This window comes from Mus musculus, chromosome 7 (genome assembly GCF_000001635.26).
Source record: "Mus musculus strain C57BL/6J chromosome 7, GRCm38.p6 C57BL/6J".
NCBI classification, from domain to species: Eukaryota; Metazoa; Chordata; class Mammalia; order Rodentia; family Muridae; genus Mus; species Mus musculus.
In genome coordinates, this window is record NC_000073.6 from 112122864 (window position 1) to 112150151 (window position 27288).

General features: G+C 48.2%; 1 protein-coding gene across 4 annotated transcripts in view; it reads right to left on the reverse strand.

The window, feature by feature from the left end:
* Nucleotides 1–27288, reverse strand: part of Dkk3 (dickkopf WNT signaling pathway inhibitor 3) — a 43464-nt gene that overhangs the window by 6845 nt on the left and 9331 nt on the right. For 3 of the 4 annotated variants that reach the window (NM_001360257.1, NM_015814.3, NM_001360260.1), the window contains exon 4: nucleotides 26098–26181. The exons of the other annotated variant lie outside the window; for it this stretch is intronic. In NM_001360257.1, the coding sequence (NP_001347186.1) occupies nucleotides 26098–26181 (84 nt within the window). The remainder of the gene's footprint in view (nucleotides 1–26097; nucleotides 26182–27288) is intronic. 4 annotated transcript variants of the gene reach the window in all.

Below are 27288 nucleotides of genomic sequence, written 5' to 3' on the forward strand. Positions count from 1 at the left end.
GCAAACAAGCCCTGGGTTGCTTACTATTATCAAGTGTTGTTACTGAGAAGTAGCTGGTGTCCTTGACCCAGGTCACACTGAGTGTCCCTTGGTCAATCTTGTAGGTCTGAGGAGATGGGTATTTGGCTCAGAGTAGCTGCAGCCCTAAGCTGAGGGCCCACCAAGGGGAGCTTGGGCTGTGCTCTGCTCACCAAGCAAGGCTCTTTAGCCAAGAAGAAAGATGGAGTCACCTAAAACACCACCCCCTCCCCCCATCCCTTTCTAAGGGTGATAGAGTCATCCTGAGTCAGAATGCCTGTTTGACACAGACACCCCTAAAGCAATCTAATGTCACTCTCCCACACATGACCCCAGAGTCCCGTCCATCTAGCTCAGAAGATGCAGGTTCCTTCCCCTCACCCCCAGGGGGTTGGCCTCTGTAGGGAGCAACAGTGCAGCCCAGGTTTCACCCAGTCTAGCAGGCAGATCCCTTTGTCCTTCTGTTCCCCTAACTTTCCCAGCTCAGCGGTCCAGAAGTGTTAGGTGAGCTACAATCTGCTGTACACCAGGAAGAAAGCAGAGGATCTCACATCAAGGGGCTGAACCTGTATCTGCCGGATCCAAGATCCCATAGTGACAAGAAAGGTCCTGAGGATGCGAGTTGACCCTGTATCCCCCAGGGGTGAAGGGGATTTCATCCAGCATGCCCATCTCCAATGTGCCCACCCCCACACATCTGCACAAGTATATAGACTCCACACATGCCCAAGTCGCCTATATAAAAGGACACAGAATTTGCACCTAACCCACACATATCCTACTACATAATCATCTTTGGATTTAGTACCCCGTGCATCACGAACACCACGCTCATCATGGCTATGTTGTCTGTAATGACAAAGGGAGAAGTGTATGTTTGGTACAGATGCTATTTAAAACAGGCTGGCTGTGCTGTGGTCCTGGATCCTGGGGTGCTAAGGCTGTCTTCCCTGGCTCCCCAACACACCCTCCTGTACACAGGTGGCTTGGGAAGTGCGACAGGACACTTCTGATATTTCTTCCAAAACCTAACAGAAAGGGAACAGAGTGGGAGAGGTGACATTTGTGAAGGAGGAAGAAGCAGCAGGCACAGGGACAGAAATGACTATGGGGTAGGGGTGGGGGTGGCTCGCTCTGCCTTTAAGAAATCTGTCTTCAACCATGGGAGGGAACAAAGAAAAAGAAGACAGTCCAATCCAGAGATTCCCTCTACAGCAAGGGCAGGTCCCGCATGAGGGGGAGGCTGGAGTCTCTAACCTGAGTAGAGCAAGGGCTGACATGGCTGAGAAGCAAGGGCTGACACGGCTAGGAAGTGCAGGAAGGCTAGGAAGGAACTCTCTGAGTTCCATCATCTCTTTCCTGTGCTCAGGGACTGTATCTACATCCAAGCTCACCCTACAGTATCCAAGGAACCCAACTGTGCCCAGGCCACCAGAGTGGCTGAGACCTGAGGTCAGAGGTCAGGATGCTGGAAGGCTCTGCTGCTTCCTGTCTACGGCCATGAAGCCTAGGTGCTTTGATTTCTGAGGGCTGAGGGCCTCACTGGCTTCCTATCTTAGATTCTAGAACTGAAGGCAGACTGCTGCTCAAAACGGAGCCAGAACTGAAGACCAAGGTCGGAGTCAGGAGCCCTGGCTCAATCAAGCTGCCCAGCAAAGACATGAGATGCTAACCTAAACCCCTGCCCCACAGAGGTCTGCAGAGCCGCCTGTCTCATCATTGCACAGGGCTCTACCACAGCAAGGTGAGTGCCCACAGATCAGCACGGGCTTCCTCTAATCCCCTCAACATAGTTAAGGTTCCTGTGAGCAGAAGGTCTCAGAAAAAAAACAAAAAACAAAACAATAAAACAAACAAAGAAACAAAAGCCACATACCCGTGAAGAAAGTTGTACAGGATAAAATTCTCTGACCAGACTATAAGTGATTGTGGGGAGTCAGAATGTTGCAGGTCTTAAATAATTGTGGGGAGTCGAATGTTACAGGTACAGAGCCAGATTGTTCTGGGCTATTTTTCACCCCATAGCTATCTGTTGGTTCCCACTTCTATATTTGACCCATTTCTGTTGACTGTTAGCTAAATTTTCTTGTAATGTACAAATTGACCCTTAGCCTCTATTAACCCACATTGTCATCAGATATCAGCCAAGGCCTATAGCAGATATTTCCCCAATTTGAAGCAACTCCCCTATCTGTTGTACCTTCCAGTGTATTCCTAGATACATTGCCTTGGTTTATGATTAGTTTCATTTTCCTGCTACTAGAAAAAAAAAGTGACCTTCATGAAACCATTACCACATTAGAACAAGAAATTTATAGTGTCTTAGTTAGGGTTTTACTGCTGTGAACAGAAATCATGACCAAGGCAGCTCTTATAAGGACAACATTTAACTGGGGCTGACTTATAGGGTCAGATGTTCAGTCCATTATCATCAAGGCAGGAGCATGACCGCACTCAGGTAGGCACGGTGCAGGAGGAGCTGAGAGTTCTACATCTTGTTCCAAAGACGAACAACAGAGGACTGACTCCCATGTGGCTAGGAGGAGGGTCTCACTGCCCACCCCCACAGTGACACACTTCCTTTAACAAGGCCACACCTACTCCAACAATGCCACACTTCCTAATAGTGCTACTCTGTGGGCCAAGAGTATCCATTCACCCACCACATATAGTTCCTGGGGCCGTGTGCACTCATATTTGGTTGGTTGTTGTTTGCTTGCTTTCCTTTTGGGGGTCCAACATCCCTACTTCAGTTTTAACCGCTTGAAGAATCTGCTCAGGGTCATGAGCTGGCCACAGGTATCTCATCTCTGTACATCTCAGCCTGGCCCCTCCCTTCAGTAGCAGCCCATGGGCCACAGCCAGCCTGATGACGCTGCCTTTACCAGGGCTGAGACACAAAACCAAAGTCAAGACTCTGGGTGCCTGAGCTGGCAAAGGCAGCATAGGGCTTCCAGGCTTCTATGCAGCTGTAGCCATGTCCTATCTGTCTGTCTGTCCTGTTCCTTCCTTAGCCTGATAGCCCAGAAGTTGGTCATGGGTTGCAGCCATTCCATGGAGGCCTTCTTTGTTGTCTGGAGCTATATTTAGAAAAACAGGCGGGAGGCCTGAAAGTGGAATTGGAAACTGTGGACCTGGCAAGAACCTCCTGGAAACTGCCCGATACCTTGGTGCAATCCTGAAAGAGTGGGGAAAGACACAGGCGTCACTTGGCATCTCTGTTACTCTGTTAAGCTCACGGTTTGTCAGCAAAGCGATTCTGATTCATGGTCAAAAGCCTGGGGTGGGGGTGGGGTGGGAGGATGGCAATGGGTCCAAGTTTCCAAGGCACCCCTGTGGGGCCAGCAGCAGGCTCCCACAGTTTGGGTTTCATTTTACAGAGAAGAAAAGTGAGCCTTGGATCATGGTGGGAAGGAAAGGAGAGATTTAAACACAAGTCCCTCAGCCCCTTGAGAAGGGGCACTCTGTCTGCCATTCTTACTAGTCTCAAAACACCCCATTTGGGTTGGCAAGCTGGTTCAGCCCATAAAAGTGCTTGCCACACAAGTCTGATGACCTCAAGTTCTATTCTCAGGATCTATGAGAAGGTGGAGGTGAGAACCGCTCTGTAAAGTTGTCCTCTGACATCCACGCTTGTGCCACTCTGCCCCGACAACTATTACCAATAAATAAAATGTTAATGCATCATCTCAGATTTGCTCTCCCTGCCCAAAGTTCCTATGTTGACATCCTAGCCACCGAATACTTCAGAATTCTCCTACTCTGGAGATAAGGTCCTGGCAGGCTCAATTAATTCCAATACAACTGTGAACCGGACTCCCTAGTAAAGGCCTCACCTGTGTTAAAGATGCTACAAAGTTGACTAATTAGAACTTCCTGATGTGGAGTGTTAGAATGTCGTGTGCCTAACACTACATTATCTCAGACTGTCTTTAGCCTCCTTTAGCATATACCCATGGCCCACCTCTGTGTCTAACTAAGCTAACATTCTTGTGATTACTGGATAAATTCTTTTTGTGTACACTAACAGACCATGGCCTCCCGCCTCTGCCCTCAGAGCCCACACCTCAGGGCGGAAGCACCACTCACTCAGGTAGACTCCAGCAACCTGATTCACCTCAGTTTGAGCTAGTGGGGCCAATTCTAGTAAGTGACTATTTTTCCTACTGAATGACTACCAACCTAGGGCTTACACCAGGGCTCTGCCTCACCACAACTCAACTTCCCAGAGCCCTCTGTTAGCAGACAAGGACAACAGAGAGGACAAGGACAGAGAAATGCAGAAGACCGATTAGTTCGCCAAAGACAACAAGCAGGCAACAGAGGACAGAAAGTATAAACCAACTGGTCAGTGCTGCAGGCTAGGCCCCACCTGTCACCCCTCTCCCCCTCTTCTACCCACACCCCTCCCACCACTCTACACCACCTGTCAATCACCTCCCACTCACCACCCTCAGACCACCTTCTCTCCTATACTAGGCAGAGAAGCCTGCTTTCCATACACGGAAAGTGAGGCAGTGAGATCATCAGTCTCTTGCCAGGGTCACCAGTGAGTGGCACGGTTGTACTTGACCCTAAGCTAGGGCTTTAGAGTCTAGAGCAAACACAGAGGCTAAGGGCAGGCAGGGGGCAGGAGGTGACAGTGTGAGGCAGTGAATATTCCAGAGCTCTTGAGGAAGGGGAACCCTCCCTGCTGGTCAGCTCTTTTAGGCTGACCTTGATTCAAGATACCCAGAACGGTGGGTGGCCTCCATTCTTCAGTTGATTTTCACATCAGCGAATTCTAAGGTGCGTGTGTGTGTGTGTGTGTGTGTGTGTGTGTGTGTATGTACAAGTGTGTGCATGTGCATGTATGTACACATGTGTGTGCGTGTACATGTGTGTGTGTGTGTGTGTGTGTGTGTGTGTGTGTGTGTGTCTATGTGTGCTGTGTGGGTATGCAGAGGTACAGAGGCCTCTAGGTCAGTCTCTCCCCACTGCTGAGACTCCTTTTTTGACCTCAGAATGAAGCCAGTTGTAGGAGCCAGTAATGAAAACTGCACATCTGTCTCCAACACAGTGGGGTCTGCAGCCTTTCCCAGAGATGGGGCTACAAGTTGTCCTACCAGCTCAGAGCTTTGGAGCAACCTCACCCAGGGCTCTGGCCTGGCCCCTGCTATAGAGACAGCTTGGTGGAAAATCCAGGCAGGAGCCAGGGGCCGATGCCAGCCGGTCCTTATTATTCATCTGTAAGTGCTAGCTAGCATCAGCAAAAGTCTGGGTGGGTAGCCTGCACCTGCCAATTCCCCCTCCCTCCCACATTCCACCGCCTAGGGAAGAGGAGGGTGACAGTATATCCTTACCCCAGTGAGACGAACCCCCACCACCCTGGATTTGGCTCAACACCTTCAGGTAAGGAGTACACACTGCCCCTAACTCACAGCCAACACCAGAACTCCTCTCACAACTGCCTTTCCATCAGCCCCAGATCCTTAGGAGCAGAGATGTACCTTACAGAGCAGCTAGCAACCCACATCAGGACCTGATCCCACTGCCTGGTCATGAAGTCTCACACCACACTCCTCCAAGGCTTCCCAGTACATTCTTTGAGCCTGAGTCCCTGAGTACTTTCTCTAAAGAACTGGGCCAAGATTTGCTTTAGCTAAAACGTCTTCCTGGTCCCCAATCTTCCTCCCTCCCTTCTTCCCTCTCTCTCCCTCCCATCCTCCCTTCCTCCCTCCCTCCCTCTTCTCTTCCCTTCCTGTCTTTCTCTGGCCATGGTTTGAGCAGCCATGTGCTGTGCTATCATGTATGTGTTCCTTTCCATGATGTCTGCTTCTCCACAGTCCCCAAGACCAGCTCACCACAGATTGAAACCATGAGCCAAAATATACGTCCTCCTTTAGAACTGATACCCCGACCAAGGAGCAAATGGTGCCAAAGAGAACCCCTCCTCTCCCCAGGCTCTCACGTCTCCACCCACTAGCCATGCCCCCCCATCCACCCTCCCCTCCCTTAGGTCAGTGGAGGTGAGCTGAGTCAAGCCTTCTCACCCTCTCCCATGCTGCTGCCCTCTGCCCCCTAAATCTGAGATTCAGTGCTACAAACGCCAGACTGCAAGGTACAGCAAAGCTCAGAGCCATGTGATCAGGTTAGGGCCAGAAATGGCAGACGGCCAAGTTCTTGCCAGGTTCCCAGTAACTAAATCCAGACCTGGGTCCCTAGAGAAGGTGTTTGGTACTAGAGACAGACAGAGAAGGCCAGGCTTCTGCTCAACCAACCATCCCAAAGGGGCTCTTTGGGGGCCAGTTTCTCCCAGGGATGGGGTTTTCGGGGGGCTCTGATTGGGGTTCTTGGATTCAGACATAAAAGGGGTTCCCACACATGTGGCAGATGGATTGTTCTGAGGCTGGGTCTCAGGTGTCTTGGCCAAGAACTCATTAGTTAGCCAAGAATGAACTTGAACTTTTGATCCTCCTGCCTCTACCCACTGAGTGCAGGGTTTCAGGACTATATCTATGTTAAGGCCCCCAGACCTTAACACAAATGACAGCATGATGGAAGCACCATTCAGGCCCTGGAACCCAGCATGTAGGCAGCAGCACCAAAAATAAGAACAAAGACCTAATCCATCAAAGCCCACAGTTCTGGATGAGTTCCTAAAAGTACTGACCTTGCCTTTTGGCTTCTGTCGTTCTGCTCCTGGCTAACTGAGCTTGCGTCCACCCAGGATGTATTTTTTTGTGCTTAAAAGCTCACCCTGAGAAATGCTCAGAGCTGTGCTTGGGTTCCAAACACCCAGTGTAGTAGTAGCTAAACAGCTGGTAAAGACTTTTTATGGTCTTGAACCCGTGTCCCAGTGGTCTTCTGGTAGATGTCTCATGATGTACACACAATGTCACCAGGCCGAGTTTATATGGTGCTGGTGGTGACAGAACCCAGGTCCAAGACTCTTCTAACTGGACTCTCCCTACCTACAGCCTCAGCTCATCAGTGAGGTTCACTGTCCTCAGAGAGTGCTCCCCTTCCCTCGCGCCATATCTTGTCCCCAGCAAAGATGCTGACCTCCAGCCACTAGCCCTTTCCTTCCCCACAATTCCCTCTGGTGGCCTGAGTCATTCTTTTAAAACACAAACCTAATTATGCATGTCGCTGATAGTAATCATTCTGAAAGAGGAGGGCTGAGGGCCCTGGAGAAGGCTGAGTGTTGGACTAATTCAGTCAACACATAATTGGAGGAGACAGCCGCCTTCCAGGCCTTGGCAACAGCCTGCATCTAAAATGCTCTGTAGGACATCGATGTGACAAGAAGGACTCAAGTGGAAAAAAACAGCACCTCCCCAGTGACCCTGAGGTGGGGCTGCAGTCCTAGAGCTGAGGAGATGACGACCCTAATGGTGCCAAGCTCCGAGACCCACAAAGGGTGACCTCCTGTGGCTTTGCTCCTCACTCACCCAGCAACCTACAGAGGGACAACCTTGTATCCTCATGACTAACAACAGATAGGGGACAACTGGACAGGACCCTCACATTCCTGTCACCCAAAAGAGGCTCTCCTTAACTCTGCAAATTAACTACCTGGCACATAAGGTCTGAGTTTAGTTAGCAAGAGTGTTAGGGATGGCTAAGCTCCGGGTTTGCCCGGCTCAAGGGACCAAACTCACAAAATTCCTCAAGGCAGAGCCCCTGCGAGCCCTCTATTCTAAGAACATCACCTACCTTCCCTACCAAGCATAGCCTGGGATCCAAACTGTCCTTGACATTGCTTCTGGGAACCGTTCCCAGCATGCTGCCCTATCTGATTTTCTGACCTCTGCGGCACCCAGATGTTAGCCCACACATCTGGAATCCTTCCCCTGCTTGATCTGTAGTTAACCTTAAAGACTAGCACAAAGAACAGGGTGTGGTGACACATCTGTAATCCCAGGGCTTGGAGAGCTGAGGCAGGAGGATCACTAAGAGTTCCAGGCCTAGTCAGAGCGAAACTCAAAACAGCTAGCAGCTGCTTGGGGTTGGCCAAGAAAGGAGGATGCCACAAGTTTGAGGTTATTCTGGGCTATATAGCAAGACCCTATGTCAAAACCAAACCAAACCAAACCATAAAAACAGAAGTTTTGACCTTTTTTGCAATGTAGACTTTTTCGCAGTTGGCTGAAGCCTGGGGACCCCTCTCAGAACACTACATCTAGACTGAGAAGGGGGCAGATGAGATTACAAGCAAGAATGATCCCACCTAAGGAGAGATAACAGAGTTAGTGTTCTGTGGCTTATTTGCATCCTTAACGGTAAAGTCCAGTGGTAGCTCTTTCTTTTGAAGTAGGGCTGAGCACAAGTGTTGTTTGAAAGGGGGCTGGAGAGAGAGGTTAAAAGCATTGGCTGCTCTTCCAGAGGTTCTGAGCTCAAGTCCCAGCATCCAAATGGTTATAAGTCCAGAGGATCTGACACCACTGCATATCACACATACATGCAGGAAAAACACCAATGCACATGAAATACAAATAAATTCTAGCACTTGGGAAACAGAGGTAGGTAGATCTTGAAATTCCAGGCCAGCCTGGTCTACAGCCCGAGTTTCAGAACAGCCAGGGCTACACAAGTTTGATCTCCGGCACTCAGACGTGAATCTAGGTGTGCTGAGGAACACCTGGGACACCAGTGCTGGAGAGGCCGAGGCAGGAGCATCCCTGTGGCCAGTCAGTTGGGCAGGGTGGGTAAGCTTCAGTTCCTCAAGGAACCCTGCCTCAGAAACAAATGGACGGAAGATAAATAAAAAGTGGGCAGAGAAAGAGACGTGGTCTTTTTCTGAGTAGATTGGGAGAGTGATGATGGTGGGTACCCACGATTAAGAACCTCTACTTCTAAGTTATCAATAGATCAACCTCCTTTAAAAATATATCACAGGGCAAGATGGCCTTATTGGTTAAAGGTGCTTGCTGCCAAGCCTGCTGGCCTGAGTTCAATCCCAAGACCCACATGATGGACAGAGAGAACAAACTTCTGTAAATTGTCTTCTGCACACACACACACACACACACACACACACACACACACACACAGAGAGAGAGAGAGAGAGAGAGAGAGAGAGAGAGAGAGAGAGAGAAAGGCATGCTTCACATGCAAATAAAAAGAAACCAGTGTTTAAAAATACATCACAAAGAATTTCCTCAGCTCCCTTGAAAAGTAGGAAAAAGTGAATAAAATCCAAAGCTACCCAGAACAAAACCAAAGTTGCTCAGCTCTGTACAGAAGGAAGCCTTACCCCAGGGCCTTTGCCAGGCTTCAAAGCCCTTCCAGCTCGCCTCTCCATGAATATTCTTCCTCTTCCCGCTTCTACACACAGAACTCTTCCACAGCAAGGCACAAAGGGGGCTCCTGGAATTTCTAGACTTTTCATCTTAAGCCATGCATGTTAATGAGCCTGGCAAAGGTTTTCATTTGCTTCTGCGGTGGAAAGAAACGTGCTTGACTTCGTTTTTCCTCAGAAGTGGTTGAGCCTTTGCCTCACCCTTAGGGGCTGGTAGGAAACATGGACGCTTTGCCTCCAAGGAGAAAGCCTTGGGCAAGTGTCCCAGGGCACACCCAGGGGCCTGCCCAACCCCACATGTCTGATTTATTTTACCAGTTAGGCAGTTGGCGGGAATAAGGAAAAACAGCTCGGCACATAGTAGGTACCTGAGAAAATGAGTTCTCTTGATTTTCTCTTGCCTTCTAAATCCCAGAAAGTTGTAGGGGCAGAGAAACAGGGATGCTCCTGCTCGGTCTAATACACAGGTAGCACTGATCTGACTGGCACGGGACTTGGCCCTTCTGCTACAAGATGCTTGTCCTCCCTAGGGGAGGAGGTCTCCGAAGACAGGGACCCTGGAAACAAGCAAAGGCTTCTAGAGACCAGAATCTACATCCTTCTGCTCCCAGGCTGGGGAAGGACAGGGTCACTACTCATCTTAGCCCCAAGGACCCCTGGTGTTGGACATGTTTGCCTTTATCTTTGACCTTGGATGTTCCTTCATTCTAAGCAATATTCTCTCTGCTTCCTGGACCTGACTCTTCCTCAGTGGTCCTAACTGATGAAACTGTGGGGGACTCAGGCTGATCTAAAGCAGTGCTTTCCACAGCCTATCATTGCATTGTGGCCAGCGGCAGCGTCTTCTGACACTGCACGCCACTCTCAGAAAGGGCCCTGCCTCAGTGGCTGAGAATGTCAGCAAGAGGAAAAGAGAGACAAAAGATGGCTCAGTCAGTGAATTACCTTACAAGCGCATGGGCCTGAACAGGAATATGGATAATATGGATCCTCGTGCTGTCACGGCACAGACAGGATTCCTAGGGCTCACTGGCCAGTCCGTGAGCATCCAGTTCAGTGAAAAACCTGTCTCACAAACAATGAACATAAATAGGAAGTGACTGGAAAGGACCCAGGGTTGACATCTGGCCTCTACACATGCCTACACACATGTGCACACCCAGGAACATATATACACACACACACAAAGAACAACAGAGATACGAGAGACCACAATTGTTTTCTCCTGTGATCTACAAGGCTTGGCAGTCCCTGAGGAGCGGACAGTCACTGTGCGTGTTGTCTCTGCTTGTCCTTTGCAAATGTGCCTCCAATTTCCAGCAGAGGGAGTTGGTGCCAATCAGTGAAGCTCAGTCTAAATGGCACACATTGCAATCAGGTGAGAAATCTGAGGTTTGAGAAACTCTTAAAATTACCCAAAATTACGGCTGCAAGTGCCCATCACTTTGTCATCAGAAATACATTTTCAAAACTGCGATGGCCACAATTTACAGTTTTTTATTCTAGTTCTATCATTCATTCCTCTATTGTAGCTTTTGATATTTATCTCCCCCAAACTCCAGTGTCCTACTCCTCAAAACAATATCTATGTCATAGTATTACAGGGATTGAAAATAGAACATGTACAACCCTCAGGGACACCACTCAGCAAACAGTGGGTGCTAAGATCGTAGAGGAATGAATGCAGGCCAGACAAGCAATCCCTCAGCATGGACGGTTTCCTAACAAAACTCATCCACAAAGCCGGAAAGATGCTTGACGGGTAAAGTGCTTGCTGCACACACACAGGGAACGTGACTTCCCAGCATCCATGGGAAAGCCAGGAGTGGTTGTGCACACCTCTAATCCCAAAGCTGGGGGACAGTGACTGGTGGAGCCTGGGGCTCTCTGGCCAGCCAGTGTAGCTGAACAGGCAAATTCCAGGTTCAGTGGGAGACGAAAAGACACCTGATGCCAATCTCTGGTCTCCATGTACACACACACACACACACACACACACAAGGAACATGTATTCCCTACCAACACACACACACGGAGGTACATGTACCACCCTCACCAACACACACACACATGTGGGAAGCCACATGTGCCGTTGCAGAGTGGCACTGACAACTGCTGGCCACCACGCATAAGTTTGGACAAACAACCAATGTGTACATATGCAGTAAAGTTTTTTGCAAAGACACTGCCTGGCCCGGGCATGATAATGAGGTTCTGTAAGGTACTGAGAGTATAACCAATCAGATGTGAGACATGCAAATGAGGTATGATAATGAGGTTCTGTAAGGTACTGAGAGAGAGTAACCAATCAGATGTGAGACGTGCAAATGAGGTATGATACTGTAAGGTACTGAGAGAGAGTAGCCAATCAGATGAGGATCATGCAAATGAGGCTTAGTGCATAACCAATCCGGGTGTGAGACACGCCCCTCCTAGGCCTATAAAAGCAGCACCAGTTCTGGGCTCGAAGTCTTTTCGCCTCTACAATCAAGCTCTCCCAATAAACGTGTGCAGAAGGATCCTGTTGCAGCGTCGTTCTTCCTGGCCAGTCGAGCACGCGCAACACACACACACACACACACACACACACACACACAAGGAACATGTATTCCCTACCAACACACACACACATGGAGGTACATGTACCACCCTCACCAACACACACACACACACACACACACACACACAAGGAAGATGTATTCCCTACCAACACACACACACATGGAGGTACATGTACCACCCTCACCAACACACACACACACACACAAGGAAGATGTATTCCCTACCAACACACACACACATGGAGGTACATGTACCACCCTCACCAACACACACACACACACACACACACACACACATACACACACAAGGAACATGTATTCCCTACCAACACACACACACATGGAGGTACATGTAACCCCCCCTCACCAACACACATACACACACACACACTCATACATACATACACATAGATACACACATACACACAGACACACACAGAGACACACGCATAAACACATAGGCACACACAGAGACACACAGGCACACGTGCCCCCCACCAACACACACACAAGCACACACATCACTTTGTATACATTGTTGTGGCTCTTATTTTCAAGAATTCTTCCGTTTATTCTGTTTAGATTTTCTGATTCATCTACTAACCATGTCCATTCAACCACTGGGGCCCACTCCATTCCAAGCACAGGCCCAGGGGTGACACATAACAAATGGAGGCCCTGACTTCCTGGGACTCAAAACCTTTCAGAAAATTATTTCCTCTGTACTTTATGAACTTTTGTTGTCCCTAGCCAGAACTCCCAGGAAGTTTCTGCCTCAGTCTTCAGTGTCTCCCTCAGTATCGGGCACCCCCCCTCCTTGCCCCCAATCCTTGGTGGCATGACACTCCCAGACCTGCCTCTGTAACAGGAAACCCCAGGCTTATCACAGCCTGAACTAACCAGAAATGACGTTCCAAGTCTGATCATGTTGCATCCTGAAGAAAGTATACAACCCCCATCTCTGTACCTCATCAATAAATGGGGCGTTTGCACCCCAAGTGGGATGAGAAGTGAGTCACAAATACAAATTTTTCACTCTCCTGTCAGCAGCTGCTTGTAGTGTTATCTTAGCTCAATTATTGAAATATCTGTGCGCATGAGAAAATCATTCTACAATATATTAGTAGTGTCTGCCCCAGGGTGTGGTATGACAGAGTTCCGCCCTATTCACTTCCATTACATCTTCTTCTGTTTGTCTTGTTTTGGGGCAGGGTCACAAATAGCACAGGCTGGCTTCAAATTTACCATGTAGCCAAGGATGGTCTTGAATCCCCTGTCCTTTTTCCCCATCTCCTGAGTGTTAGGACCACAAGCATACATCACTTCACCTGGTCCTTACAGTGCTGGGAATCGAACCCAGGGTTCTGGGCATGCGTGGTGAGCAGTTTGCCAACTGAACCACACTCACAGCCCTTCGTTCCTTAAAGAACTTGAAGTGACCCCAACAGGCCCTGTGAATTCTCCGACTTAAAGCGACCAGACCCTGTGAAGTGCTCCGTTTTCTTTGGCCCAGGACCTGTCTGCACACATACAGTTTTTCATCTGTTTGGTCTGGCACCTTGGTCACTGTTACCTCTTAGAAACTCAGAGTCACTGACTTAGAAGTAACCTTAGAGCAAAGTAAACACTATTCCTGATTTATCACATGCATCCTCTGTAATCGACTGCTTTCCTACCCCGAGAAGCCAAAATATTAAGTCAGAAGAAAATATTTACACTTATTCCACCTCTTACTGGGGGTGGGGGTGTGCTATGTAACCCAGCCTGTCCTCCAACTCCTGGTCCCCAGCTGCCGGTACCCAGCACTGGAATCACAGGTGTGTGGCTGTGCTCATTGCTTCAATCCCTTCTCGGGCTGTCAGTGCGTGCCCTTCCCACTGAGCATCGACAATGGCCACACAGCAGAGCTTCTGACCACAGTCGTCCATGTTCCAAATCCTACTGTACTGTGCTATTCTGCAATGCACCCCAGTGTCTTATTCCTACTCTGTGATGCAGAAGTGACAGCAGGTCTAGAGAGAGTGGTGAGGTCTGTGGCTTTATCTCCATTCATCATTTCCGGCCCTTGCTGGGGAGGTGACCAGAGAAGCAGCATTCTGCCTCATGTGGGGCACCAGCTCTGCTTGTCCAACTGTGGCCCCCTGTCATTCCTCAAAGGTGTTAACATGGCCTCTGCCCTGCTCACCCCATCCCAGCCATTCCCTTCCACTGACCCTGCACCCCACTCTGAAGGAAGAGCAGACATGACCTGGGCCTCCATTGGTTCCGTTTGGACCTATCTCCCAAGAAGCCTCTGGGACTCAAAGATAACCATGGGTAGCTTTGCACACACTAACTGGAGACCCCAGTCCGGGCTGAGAATGTGGGGCCAGTAGTGCTGGCTAGAAGAAGTATATAAGTTTTCTTCTGGGTCTTATACGTATATAAGCCCCAAGGCAGGGGCTGCCACGCTGCAGAGGCGACTTCTGGAATCAGAACAGGGAAAGTATTGCCTCATCCGAGGACACGAGAGACCAGGAGTTATTTGGGGTTTGGCTTTTATGTTGTTTCTTTTTGAGACAGGGTTTGCTACATACCCACAATTGGCTTCAAACTTGAAATCCTCCTGCCCCAGTGTGTGTATCTCGCAGTGCCTACAATGATGAGATTTGAGAGGGGGAATATATACTTGTGGCAGACACAGGTTCTGAAACCAAAAGTCACTGTGGGAGGTTATATTGCAGCCTTTCAACAAACCCCAAACCAAAAAGTCCTGTGAGAGGCTGAAGAGATTGCTTAGTGGTTAGGTCACTTCTAGAGGAACCAGGTAAGAGTCCTAGCATTCACATAATAGCCTACAACCTTCTATAACTCCAGTTCCAGGGGATCCAGTGCCCTCATCTAGCCACCTTAGGCACCAGGCAGGAGACTGGCACATAGACATACATGTAGGCAAAACACCCATATACATATTTAAAAAAAAAAAGAAAAGATCCCATATGCTGGGAATCCCACTCCTGAGTACACACCCACAAGAATTGAAAGCTGGGTCTGTTTTTTTTTTTTTTTTTTTTTATGGTGTGGGAGGACCAGACATTGACATACATTTCTCTTTCTTCATTATTCTTCACATTATTGTTTGAGATCGTGTCTCTCTGAACCGGCAGCTCACCATACCGTCTTAGGTAGACTGGCTGGCCAGTGAGAACCTGAGATCCACTTGTCCCCACCACTACCCCCGGAGGGCCAAAAACTGAAGGTTAACCTCAGCTATATAGCAAGTTTGAAACTAGTTTGGGCTGCATGAGATCAGGCCACTAAAAAATAGAAGCAAGCAAGCAAGCAAATACACAAAAACTCCACTGAAGAGATATGTTTGTTGGAGTCAGTAAAGACTTCAAAGCTCTATCCCTCCTGTTAGTATTGGTCCTGCCACCTACTAGCTTGGATTGTTTCTCTGTGCTTCCATTATTCCATCTGTAAAATGGGGGTCAATGATTATCATCCCTGGATGGCTACCATGCAGATGGTGGGAGGGGTACTAGAAACCTCTCACAAGGTACCTGGCACACAGTAGTCGATGTTAGCTTTCACTGTGTCGACTCTTCGCTGTCGTCATAATCACTAGGTATTATGGAACTCTTAGTCATTTCTCCACAGCTTGTATTTACCCTGGCTCGAAAGTGGCTGGGTTTGGGGAGGGGCTCCTTAATCTGATCACATCTGAGTCACGGTGACCGAATGAGGGGCCAGCCATGGGGAGAATGGCAGACCCTGCTTCTATTACATTTGTGATATTATTTTAAAAACAAAACAAGATGGGCCTACAGCTTTGTGGTTTTCAGAACCACGCCAAGGGCAAAGAAGGGCAAGACTCCACAGATCTGACAAACAGGATGCAAAGGCCGCTGGGTCAGTGCCTGGAAGAAGCACTAAGTTCCCCGGGCAGAAAGACAGCCACACGCCTGCACCAGACACTGTTTGGCCCCTACATGTGCAGAGGTCACAGAACTCATTGTGATCTCTGCAGCTAATGGCATTGGCCTAACCAGATTATTGGTACAATCAGTGTGAGTTATCTGTCCCATGCTCCACATTCAAGTAAAATGTTCCAGACTTCTAGGCCCAAAGCCAGGCTCTTGCAGGACACAGACTCTACAGCCTGACGGGGACTTGGGTTTTGAGCTTGAGCAAAGCTGCATTCTCAGAGATGATCTCTGCCACCCAAGCCGAGTCCTCCTGGCTCCCTGCTTGGGGAAATCATGTGATAGCTCATAAACGGAATACAGAAAGTGATAAAGCCTTGTGGACACAGAACATGCCTAATTCAGCATGTCTCCTGACTCCTTGGCTGGGTTCTCCAAGTCTCCTGACCCAATCCCCACCCCTTCCCAGCGTCAGCTGCTGTTCCTACCATGGCCTGGCATTCGAAATAAGTGTTCTGCAGTTCTTAAGGCTCTTGTCTTCTTGGCTTTGAACAAACAATGCTTTAGTGAGGAATGCCCCTCCCCCATGCAACTGATTCTCAGACACCCTTGCAAATACAGCCTAATCGCCGCCTCTTCCAGGAAGCCCATCAAGAATGCAAAGGGCTTGAGTCTCCCCTGCTTTCAAGATGAGAAGGAAGCCCTCCTGTCTTACACAAGACCCTGGGGTGGGAGAGGAAGGCTTTGTTTTGTTTTTTCTGTTTTTTGTTTGTTTGTTTGTTTGTTTGTTTTCTCAAGACAGGGTTTCTCTGTATAGCCCTGGCTGTCCTGGAGCTCACTTTGTAGACCAAGCTGGCCTCAAACTCAAAAATTTGCCTGCCTCTGCCTCCCGAGTGCTGGGATTAAAGGCGTGTGCCACCACGCCCGGCTAGACGAAGGCTTTGATGGCAGCTGCACAGAAGCAGTGTGAACCTACCGTCTGGCTCCCTAAGCTGCATGCACACATTGGGGAAATGCTACCTGTTGCACCTTATGCCTGAGGACCTGGAAACATAAAGAATAAAAGCTTTGGTGCTGGAGCACATCACCTTCTGATAGAGAGAGACCTTGCCTCCCTCCCACATCTTCAATACCCTAAAGTCTAGAACAACGGGGCAGTTAGTGTCTTGGCTTACAGAGCAAGCAGATTCCCTACCAACCCACCCAACAAATTCCTCTCAGGCTGCTCTACTTAGTTCAGTCTCTGCCTCAGAAACCATGTGGTATACACCCATATACTTGAGAGGCTGAGGCAGGAGTCTAGGACCAGACTTGGCTATGACAGCCATAGCAAGACCCTGTGTCACAGTGAAAGAAATTGGGCTGGAGAGGTGTCTCAGTGGTGAAGACCATATACTGCTCTTCCAGAAGATCTGAGTTCCATCCCCTGAACCCATACCAGGTAGTTCATAACTGCCTATAACAGCTCCAGGGGAACTGACACCCTTTTCAGGCCTCCTTTCACTCACGTGCATATAAACACAAATACACACACACACACACACACACACACACACACACACACATTAAATCCTAAAAAAGAAATAAACTATGCACTCATATTGTAATTACTTATTTGGTTGATTGGTTGGCTGGTTGGCTGGTTGATTGGTTGGTTGGTTGGCTGGTTGGTCGGTTGATTGGTTAGCTGGTTGGTCGGTTGATTGGTTGGTTGGCTGGTTGGTTGGACCTGGGTCCCTTTGATGTTAGACTCTTTTACACTTACCTGCCTGTAATACAATAGGCCAGCAGGAGGAAATGCTAGTGAATGAGTAGTGAATGAGATAAGTGACTAGCGCATGGATTGGAGATAGTCAAAATATAATAACAGGGTCTCATGTAGCTTAGGCTAGTCTTAAACTTACTGTGTAGCCAAGGATAACCCTAAACTCATGATCCTCTTGCTTCTACCTGCTGAATGCTGAAATAACCATTCCTAGCTAGAAGGAAATGTGAGAGACTCACTTTAACCTAAGGGGAAATTAAGACACAAAATCATTAAAACACTAATCAAAGTCACACAGCTAATAGGTGTGTGACCAGCTCTTAATTAACTTGCTAAAGAACTTCTGCTAGGAGCATCTAAACACCCATGGGAAGGGGAGGAATAGGGACGCAGGGTAGAGGGAAGGAGGGCTTGCTGATTTCAGAGGTGGAGGCCACAGTCTCTAAGCTGCCATCACCTCCTCCCCTATGTGACTCAGCCCATGAGTTCACACAGACTGAGCACAGGGATGGGCCTTGCTGGGACTTCCCAGCTCCTTATCTGTCCCCCAACACCCCCCTCTCTCCATGGGACAGCCTGCAATGCAAATCTGACCTTTCTCTGACATTGAGAGAGCTGGCAGAGTGAGCTGAACTTCAGAAGACTCTGTTTGCTTCAATTTCTGCTCAGTGGCCACCCCTTTGAGCTTGCGCACACCACAGACAAGCTCTTCCTTCTGCTTGATCCTCCCTGAGGACCACAAACTGAGACACTCCGTATAGCCAAGGCTGCCCAGAAACAAGCCTGAGAAATTGCTGACATTTTGAGGACAATACTCAGGTGGGAAATTCTGCAGGTCCTCTCCTGACACTAGGTACGTTCAACCTTTACCTAAGAGGCTGACCTCCAGGTTCACACAGCAAACTTGTCTATACAGGAATTATGCATAGTCTACCAGGTCTTTGAGGCTGACTTTAAAGATTATTTTTATTTTATGTGTATGCCACATGTGTGCAGGTACCCATAGAAAGCCAGAAGAAGGAGTTGGATCCCCTGAAGCTGGAGTCACAGACAGTTGTGAACCCTCTGATACGGGACTTAGGAACTCAACTAGGGTCTTCTGCAAGAGCAGCAAGCACCCTTACACTGGGCCATCTCTCTATCCCATTAAAATATTTTCAAAACAGTAATCTATAAGGTCAATACAAACTGAAATTCCTCCAGAGGTTTCTACTGTATATTTTATCACGCTTTTTTTTCTTGTTTTTTTTTTTTTTTTTTTTTTTTTTTTTGAGACAGGGTTTCTCTGTGTAGCCCTGGCTATCCTGGAACTCACTCTGTAGACCAGGCTGGCCTCGAACTCAGAAATTCGCCTGCCTCTGCCTCCCAAGTGCTGGGATTAAAGGCGTGCGCCACCATTGCCAGGCTTTATCACGCTTTTTAATACATACTTTTTTCCTTAAAAATGAGATATTTTTATGTTATACAATATATCTTATACAATTTATATAAGTACCTCTCTGAAATTGATTTTCTTACCAATTTTGTTGAAAACATCCTCTTATCTTTTCATACCAATTTACATTAAACCTAAATAAAACTTATTTACTTACTTGTGTTTTAAAGACAGAGTCTTGAGAGCGGGAGAGCTGGCCCTAACCCTTGTTAGCTGCAGCATTGGGTGCAGAGCTTGCCCTGGTGGTGTGGATGCAGGAGATCAAGCTGGCTGAACAACTCAGCTACCACCCAGGCCCAGATCCAGGGCTTCAAGATGGCCCACCCCAACATCTACCCCGTTAATCAACTGCTGGAACATGTGAAGGCTGCAAGATCCATGACACAGGGCAACAACAGAGTATTAGAGAGGAGTCCCAGTGAGCATCTAGTATTGATAGTGTAGCAGAAGCCAGGACTCATTTGCAGTGAGCATTTGCAAGTAAAGATCTGTGAACAAAAGGGTATAGTGTGTGACAGTTTCCACAGTGAGATTTGTTTGTTTGTTTGTTTGCTTGCTTGCTTGCTTGCTTGCTTAATTTTCTTTTGTGAGGGAGGTTGTAAAAGCAGAGGGCAGATATGAAGGAATGGGAAGATGAGTGCGATTGAGATACACAAAGAATTGATAAAAAGTTAAAAAAAACAAAAATAAAGCAAACAAACAAAAGGAACAGTCCCATGTAGCCCAAACTGGCCTTGAACTCGCTATGTAGTCAAGAATGGCCTTGATTCCATCCTGAGCCTCCTGCCTCCATCCTCAGTGCTTGGGTTTTAGGTGTGCAACACCATGCCCTGTTATTCCTGTGGTGGAGATGGAACTTAGGCCTTCATCCATACTTGGCTAGTACTCGACCAACTGAGCTACATTCCTGGCCTGAAACTCATTTACTAAGACCACAGTGCTTCGATTCAAGACATGAAATCATTCACAGATGGCAGATTCCTTTTTGGAGGACACTTTGGGTGAGGGCATACCAACCCCATGAATATGTCTCCCCATACCATCTGTATTTGGGACTAATTATCCATGCCTCAGGGCAGCAGAGGTCTTCAATTTTCCACGTAATTTTTCTCCCATGGTATTAAGGGTCTTCTACTTGGCCTGATATAAGAACATCATATTCTTTGTAGTTTAGGGACTAACCATGGGGGGGGGGGGCTCACAGCAGCCCAAGAGACTTCCTACCAGGTCTGTTTTCTTCTACAGAAACAGGCATACACCTGCTACCAGGACTTACACTCTGGCCATCAGCTCCTCTCCTTGTCTGCTGCCACGTGACGCATGCACAGAGCCGCAACAGAAAGGTCAGCTCGAGGCCAGGACCTTCAGCAAAGCACCCAGACTGAAGTAACTGTCCCACAGCTTCCTCCCCAGACAGAGGCAGCGGGGCTCTCCCAGACAGCGTCTGCTTGCTGTTTAGTCCTGTTCTTTTCCCCCAGCAGGTTGCTGGGAACCAGGGCAGTTGTCAATTACAGCCCAGCTTTAATTATTTTTCCTTAATAATGAGTGTGCACAGAGTCTTTGCCAATCTTCTGCATGGATTCCCAGAAGGCAGAGGCTGTGGGGATGAGGGAGTGCTGGATATCTGCCTCCTGACGATCTTGTGTTTACTCTCCATCTTGCACCATGGCCGACGGAAGGAAAGGGCTACACTTCAGTCCTCCGAGCTGGCCTGACCCAGCAGGACTTCCCAAGGGGCTGAGTCTCTAGAAATGGCCTCAGACTTCTCAGGAGGCTTGTACCGTCCCCAGGGGTACATGCACAGCACGCTCAGTCAGTCAAGCATGAGGACTTGAGCTCAAGCTCCAGAATCTGTCTTAAAAATTGTTTTAAAAGGCCAGGCATAGTGGTCTGCACCTTGTAATCCCAACACTGGAAAGGTAGAAAGAGGTGGGGCCCTAGGTAGAAAGAGGTGGGGCCCTAGGTAGAAAGAGGTGGGGCCCTAGGTAGAAAGAGGTGGGGCCCTAGGTAGAAAGAGGTGGGGCCCTAGGTTCACTGGACAGCCAGCCTAGCCTACGTGGTGAATTCCAGGACAGTGAGAGACCCTGTCTCAAATGACACAGTGAACAATAACTGAAGAACAACACCCAAAGCTGACTTCTGGGCTCCACACATACTTGTCCATACAGAAGGAACAAGTACACACACACACACACATACACACACACACACACCCTAATCCCCAGCATCTTGACATCTCTAGCACATCCAGTAACTTAACAGGCAGGCAGCAGCAGAGATCAGGGTATGGCGGGAACAAAGGCACGCCCATGCAAGCCTTTCCTCTGGGATGTGTGCCCAGGCTGGGGGCAGGAGATGCCTGAGCTGGATTCGGGTCACTGGGCACATTTTCTCCTCCCATTCATCTCTCTGTCTCCCAGGGATGCTATGTTCATGTTCTCATGGGAAAAAAAAATGAGACATTTGTCCAAAGCTCTGTCAGGGTGTAACATTCCATCTTCCCCAGGAGCAACAGGCAAGGTGACTTGGTACCAGGGAAGCCATCGGTTCTGCAGTCACGGCAAGGGCAGGCACACTGCCTTCATCCATCACCTCCAGACAGAAGGATGACGTCAACACCAGATACTTTCTTGAACAAAGAAATCACTGAGGCATTCATGTTTCCACTGCCTGTATGGCTTTGGTGATGAAATCCATTCACCTGAGGCCTTGGAGTTTATTAAACGTGAATGAACCCATAGCTTCAAGCTAGGTGTGTTTGGGTGGAAAAACAGAGACTCACTCTTATATCATCTAGGAAGGATGGCCAATGCAGGCGTGCTGGATCATGTAGCTGCAGGATGTGTTTTAATCAGAGGACAGAGCCCTGCAAAATGGTGGCTTGGCTAAGTAGGCCAGACTCCTCTATGAAGAAGAGCTTCCTGATAATGCATAGTGGCTTGTCCTCCTCAGCTTCCAACTGCCACTTCCCTCTAATCCCCTGTCCGACAGAAGCTTGAAGGTAGGCCTGCCCACTGGCCCGAGAAGGGGCCTGGCTAAAGGCTCAACACAAAAGCCCCTTACAAAGACGTCAGGCCCTATCTGCATCAGCTGAGGCGCTCAGGTGAAATTACACGCCTCGGGACGTTCACCCTCTCACGGCTGAGTGTAAAAACAGACCAGTGCCTTACATAGACTGTGAAAGTTCTAGACAGGCATATAGTGTTACTGTCTGGAACTTTCCATGAACCTCCTCGGGTTACCATACATATTTATATGAGCACCATATTTAAAGAGAAGGAAAGCGACTTGTGCCTGGTGATCACTTTTAATTGAATTCATCTGGGAATTTTAAACCCAAAACATTTAGCGCTGTTTATGGCATATGAAGGTTTGAGTGGGTTGTGACTTTTGCTCTGCGGGATAGGACAGTTTCTGTAGTATGAAGTGTTGTTAGAGCCCCCTGTAAAAACCAGTAAGAGGCAGAACTATAACATGGGACAGTCTGACAGTGCACCACTGCCGTGATCCTTCAGAGGTGATCTGGCCTCCACAGCTTCCTGCTCAGAAAAAGAAACTTTACATTCTTTAAAGATAGCCCTCCAGGGCTGGAGAGGTGGCTCAGTCGTTAAGAACACATGCTGCTGTTGCAGAGGCCCAGGGTGTGTTTCCCGTCATCTACATGGGAACTCATGTAACATCAGTGCCAAGGGATTAGACATTTTCTTCCAGTGGGCAACACACATGTATATATGTATTTACATACATGCAGGCAAAGCACTCGCACACATACAAAACTAAATTAAATGAAAAGAAACTGCTTGAGAGTCAGGTATAATCCAAGTGTTTGGAAAACAGAGGAAGGAGGATCATGTCAAAGTTCAAAGTCAGTCGGGGCTACAGAATGGCCTTAAACAAACAAGCAAACAAACAAACAAACAAGGACTCACAGAAGAGCCCAGTAGGTAATGATGCTTGCCACCAAAGCTGAAGGACCCGAGTTCAACCTCCAGAGAGCTGATTTGCACAAGTTGTTCTCTGACCTACACACACACACACACACACACACACACACACACGATAGATAGATAGATAGATAGATAGATAGATAGATAGATAGACTGACAGACAGATAGAGATATAGAGATGTATAGATGTATAGATATATAGATGGATGGATGTAATCATGCCACAGCACCTGGTTTAATGTTTACCATGATGAGCCAAGGATGGGCAGGTAGTTAAATGAAGATTGGAAACTAGATGCCATTTTCTTGACACGTGACATGACACTGTGACACTAGCTGGGCCCTTATTGAGGTAGATACAGGGCCAAATGCCATCCTTTAAAGGGAGCTTGTAACAGAGCTCTGCCCTAAAGCCCTGTAAGTCTAGTAGGGGCAGGAAGAAGAGTCAGGCTCTGGGAAAGAAGCTCCCAACCTCAGGTCTCCCTTCTGGCCAATCAAAGTGGCATTTGCTCTCATAGAGAAACTCAGCTCTCTCACTTCCCAGGGCCAAAGCAAAAACCAAGGAAAAATTGGGATGAGCCTCCACCCCATGGCTTGGCTATGTGGCTCCCCTCTAGTGTCCTGCCTCGTGGAGGCTACCACACAAACGGGTTCAGATTATGCACCACACAAAGTGCCATGCTTATGTTACCCGATGAACAAGGGCCATGTAGGCTTTTCAATTAATGACCCAAGCCAGGCCACACACAGACCCACGAAGCCAGGCACACTCAAGAAATCTGGCAGAAGTCGCAGCACCCAGCATAAATGTGCAGGCAGCTGTCCTCTGGCCTAGGGATGCTCTTAGCATCTTTGAAGTCCGATGTGTTTATCCACCCACAGCTCTTAGAATCACAATTCCGTCAACAGTACTGAAACCTGCTATAGGGCCCTCGTTAGGGCTGTAGAGGGTGAGAGGTGTGCAAGGCTGTATTTCGATTAGGCCTTGTGTAATGTGGTTGTGCCCTGTGTAATGTGCACATGGGCCTCTATAATCTGAACATCATCTCCGGGGCACCCCTGGAGTCAAGGGAAACTCTCAGTGAGGACTAAGGCATTCTTTCTGATTGACAGCCCTGTGAATCTGTTGCCCTGCCCTTTCTACTAGAATGGCTTCAAACCTAGGCTCTGGCTCCTAGCAGCCTGCCTTCACTCAGGAGCTCTCCAGTGTTTTCCCTATAGGAAGGCTGCTCATGGTGTGCCATGGCTGGCTGATTTGAGGCTCTTCTCTCTCTCTCTCTCTCTCTCTCTCTCTCTCTCTCTCTCTCTCTCTCTCTCTCTCCCTCTCTCTCTCTCTCCTTTTAAAAGCTTATCCTGTGGCCATGGCTCAGGCAACCAACATTTGCCCTGCAAGAATGAGGTCCTAGGTTCTAAATGCTTGATATGACGCTCCATGCATATAACCCCCCAAACCAGCAAACCACATGGAAATGGGAGCCTTGCTGGGCAGCCAGTCTAGCCTCACTGGTGAGCTCTAGGCCAATGGGAGCCTGCCTCACAGGAGGTGGACAGTGTTCCTGATCATAACACTCAAAGCTGTCCTCTGGCTTCCACACGCCCACACATACACATGTGTTAAAAAGAAAGGGAACCTGTAGGACAGTCATGTCAGGTTTGTCTGACGTGGCCTGAGACAGTTAAATAGTTGAGTGCAGAAAGTTTAAAGCTCTAGGAGAAATGTGGGACATTTCTTTTGAAGAATATAACTTTGAACCTAAAAATTAAGTCACCGTTTAGAAATTAAAAGCTTGTAATTCCTATAAGACATGTTGTATTTGAATTTACATGTTAAACCTTATAAACTTAAAATGTGATTTTATGTTAAATTTACGGAAACTTAAGTATTCCCTTAATCACTGAAGGACAACCTTTATCTATTACCTGGAATAATTGTATAACTTGCTGTTAGAAATTTTGGTATTGGGACATTGGTTACATAGGTTATTGTATAGGATCCTAAAATACTTGTGGGGAAGAGTAATTTCAAATAAAAGTTAATTTGAAAAAAAAGAAAAAGAGAAAAAAAGGGAACCTGGCCCCCCTCCCTTCCAGCCCTTGTTAATCCTGTCTTAGTCTTCTGTCCTTTTAGAACAAGGAAAAGGTACAGTGTATGGGCTGATAACTAGGAAGCTGCGGTGCCCCCGTGCACAGAGCAAAAAAAGGTAAGGCTTTGGCTCTGCCCCTTCCAGTCCACAGCATCCAGTCCACAGCAGAAGTCATTCCATCTCCCTCCACTCTCCCTTGAAAGGTGGTAGCCACTGTCACACAGCCCAACAAGCCGCCCAGCCTGTGGTTAATGACTCCCCCCACATTTAAGTACTAGGCCAAAACAAGCAGAAAAAGAAACAAAAAGAAAGTTCTGACTGCCAACCAAAACACCACCTCCTTCCTAGTAATCCGCCAGTTCAGCAGTGAGGTCAAGAGTGGGCACAAGTCCCAGATACCTTTGCCAGGGCTGTGGGAGACATCTGGCCAAAGAGGCTGTCCCCCACAAGGAAGCATATTGTCTCCTGTGACCACATCCACTTGCAGGGAATTCTCCTCCAGCCTGGAGACTTGATCTGTGACTCTCATTGGGGTCTCCCTGACTTTAGTGTATGTCATTATCCCTGCCAACTGTAGGACTTTATAATCCTACAAAATCCAGCACACCTTTTGGCAAACTGCAAGAGCAGTTATGAGGACCAGAGTCTGATGCCAGGGGTAACAGGCAGCCTTCTTCACCTTTAGGTACTGGCTCACAAACCACCTAGTCAGAGCTGGGGTTATATAAGGCATGGACCACCCCATTGTCTCTGGACAGACATTTTATCAGCTGGAACATACAGTCTGTCACCAAAGGAATATATATATATATATATATATATATATATATATATATATATATATACCTGATACTTGTTCCCCTTTTGAATTTGAGGCACAAATCACAGCTGGATTCAACAGCCCTTGTTTGTCCAGGTACCTGAAGGTATAGCCTTCTCTCAGGTAGGAGATGGAGGAATGAGATCCACTGGCAGTGACAAGGCTGGAGAGGGGTGGGGAGTCTACTGCATACCCCGCGGCCTGCAGTCTAGGTCCATAGACTGTGCTGCGCAGAGGTGTGTTACTCTGGGGCATGAAAGGAGAGAGATGGTAACTTACATGGCTCCTCTTGCCTTCTTCATCCCCTACAGATGTAATGACTGTCTCAGAAAAGACCACCTGTCCACTCTGGTTGTTGGTTATCTACAGGCAAACACAGGTATAGTAAAAATGAAACAAGGAATTCGGGGGGGAAAAAAATCTCAAGACTCTGTTTTCACTTTCTGAAGTGGGAGCCACGGGATGCCCTCTCTCCCTTCCGAGCTGTCATCACCGCACTGCCAGCGGACAGAGTTCCTGGAGATATTCAGAGTCCACACCATCAGGTGACTGTGCAGAGGAACGAGGTGATAGTGGACCGCACAAGACTGGCGTCTACCACCTACTCAGTACTCGACAGCAGCTATTTTTATCACTCTTGGGACTCATCACTTGGCTCTCGGTGTCAAGATTCTTTTTGACAAAATTCCAGCCTGACCAGTGTGATAGCAGAGGCTTGTAATCCCAGCACTTGGGCCGTGGAGGCAGAAGCAACAGGAGTTCAAGGTCATCCTTAGCTATAAAGTAAATTGGGGTTCAGACTGGGCTGCAGGGGGGTCTGTCTCAAATAAATAAATAAATAATAGAAATCTCGTCCATGCATCTAGCCAAACAAATGTCTCCATAAGAGACAAGAAGGTGAAGGCTCTGGCCACTCCACCCAGCTCCTGATTCTATAGAACTGTTCATCTCACCGAGACAGCTCTAAAGGGCCCCTGTGCCTGCTTGTGGGCTTCCCAATTCTGTCCTGGATCAGCAAGGATGCAGGGCCACTCCCACCTCCTCCAAGGCCAGGACAAAAGATGAGTCTGAGTGTTCTAAAGTGTTCTCTGAGCCCCGGTTCAGCTGCCAGCAACTATCTAGTCACTTCTCTCCCCTGACTTAGGTTTCTCATTTTGACATCATCTTTAAAGTCGGTTCCAGCTTTACTACCTCAAGAGTCTACAGCCAGAGACACGCAAATGTGACCGGTATGAAGAAAGGGGTCAGCTTCTGCTTCCCAGGCAGCAAGGGCCAATCTCCACCACCCTCATCTCCTTTGCTTTCTCTTTTTCCTCCTCCGAGGTCTCAAGTCATTCAGGCTGGCCTTGAAGTCACTAGGTAGCCAAGGCTGGCCTTGAAGTCACTAGGTAAATCTCTGAGATCAAGGCCAGCCTGGTCTACATTGTGCCTATCTTTAAAAAATTGTTTCCCTATTCTTTTTGTTTGTTT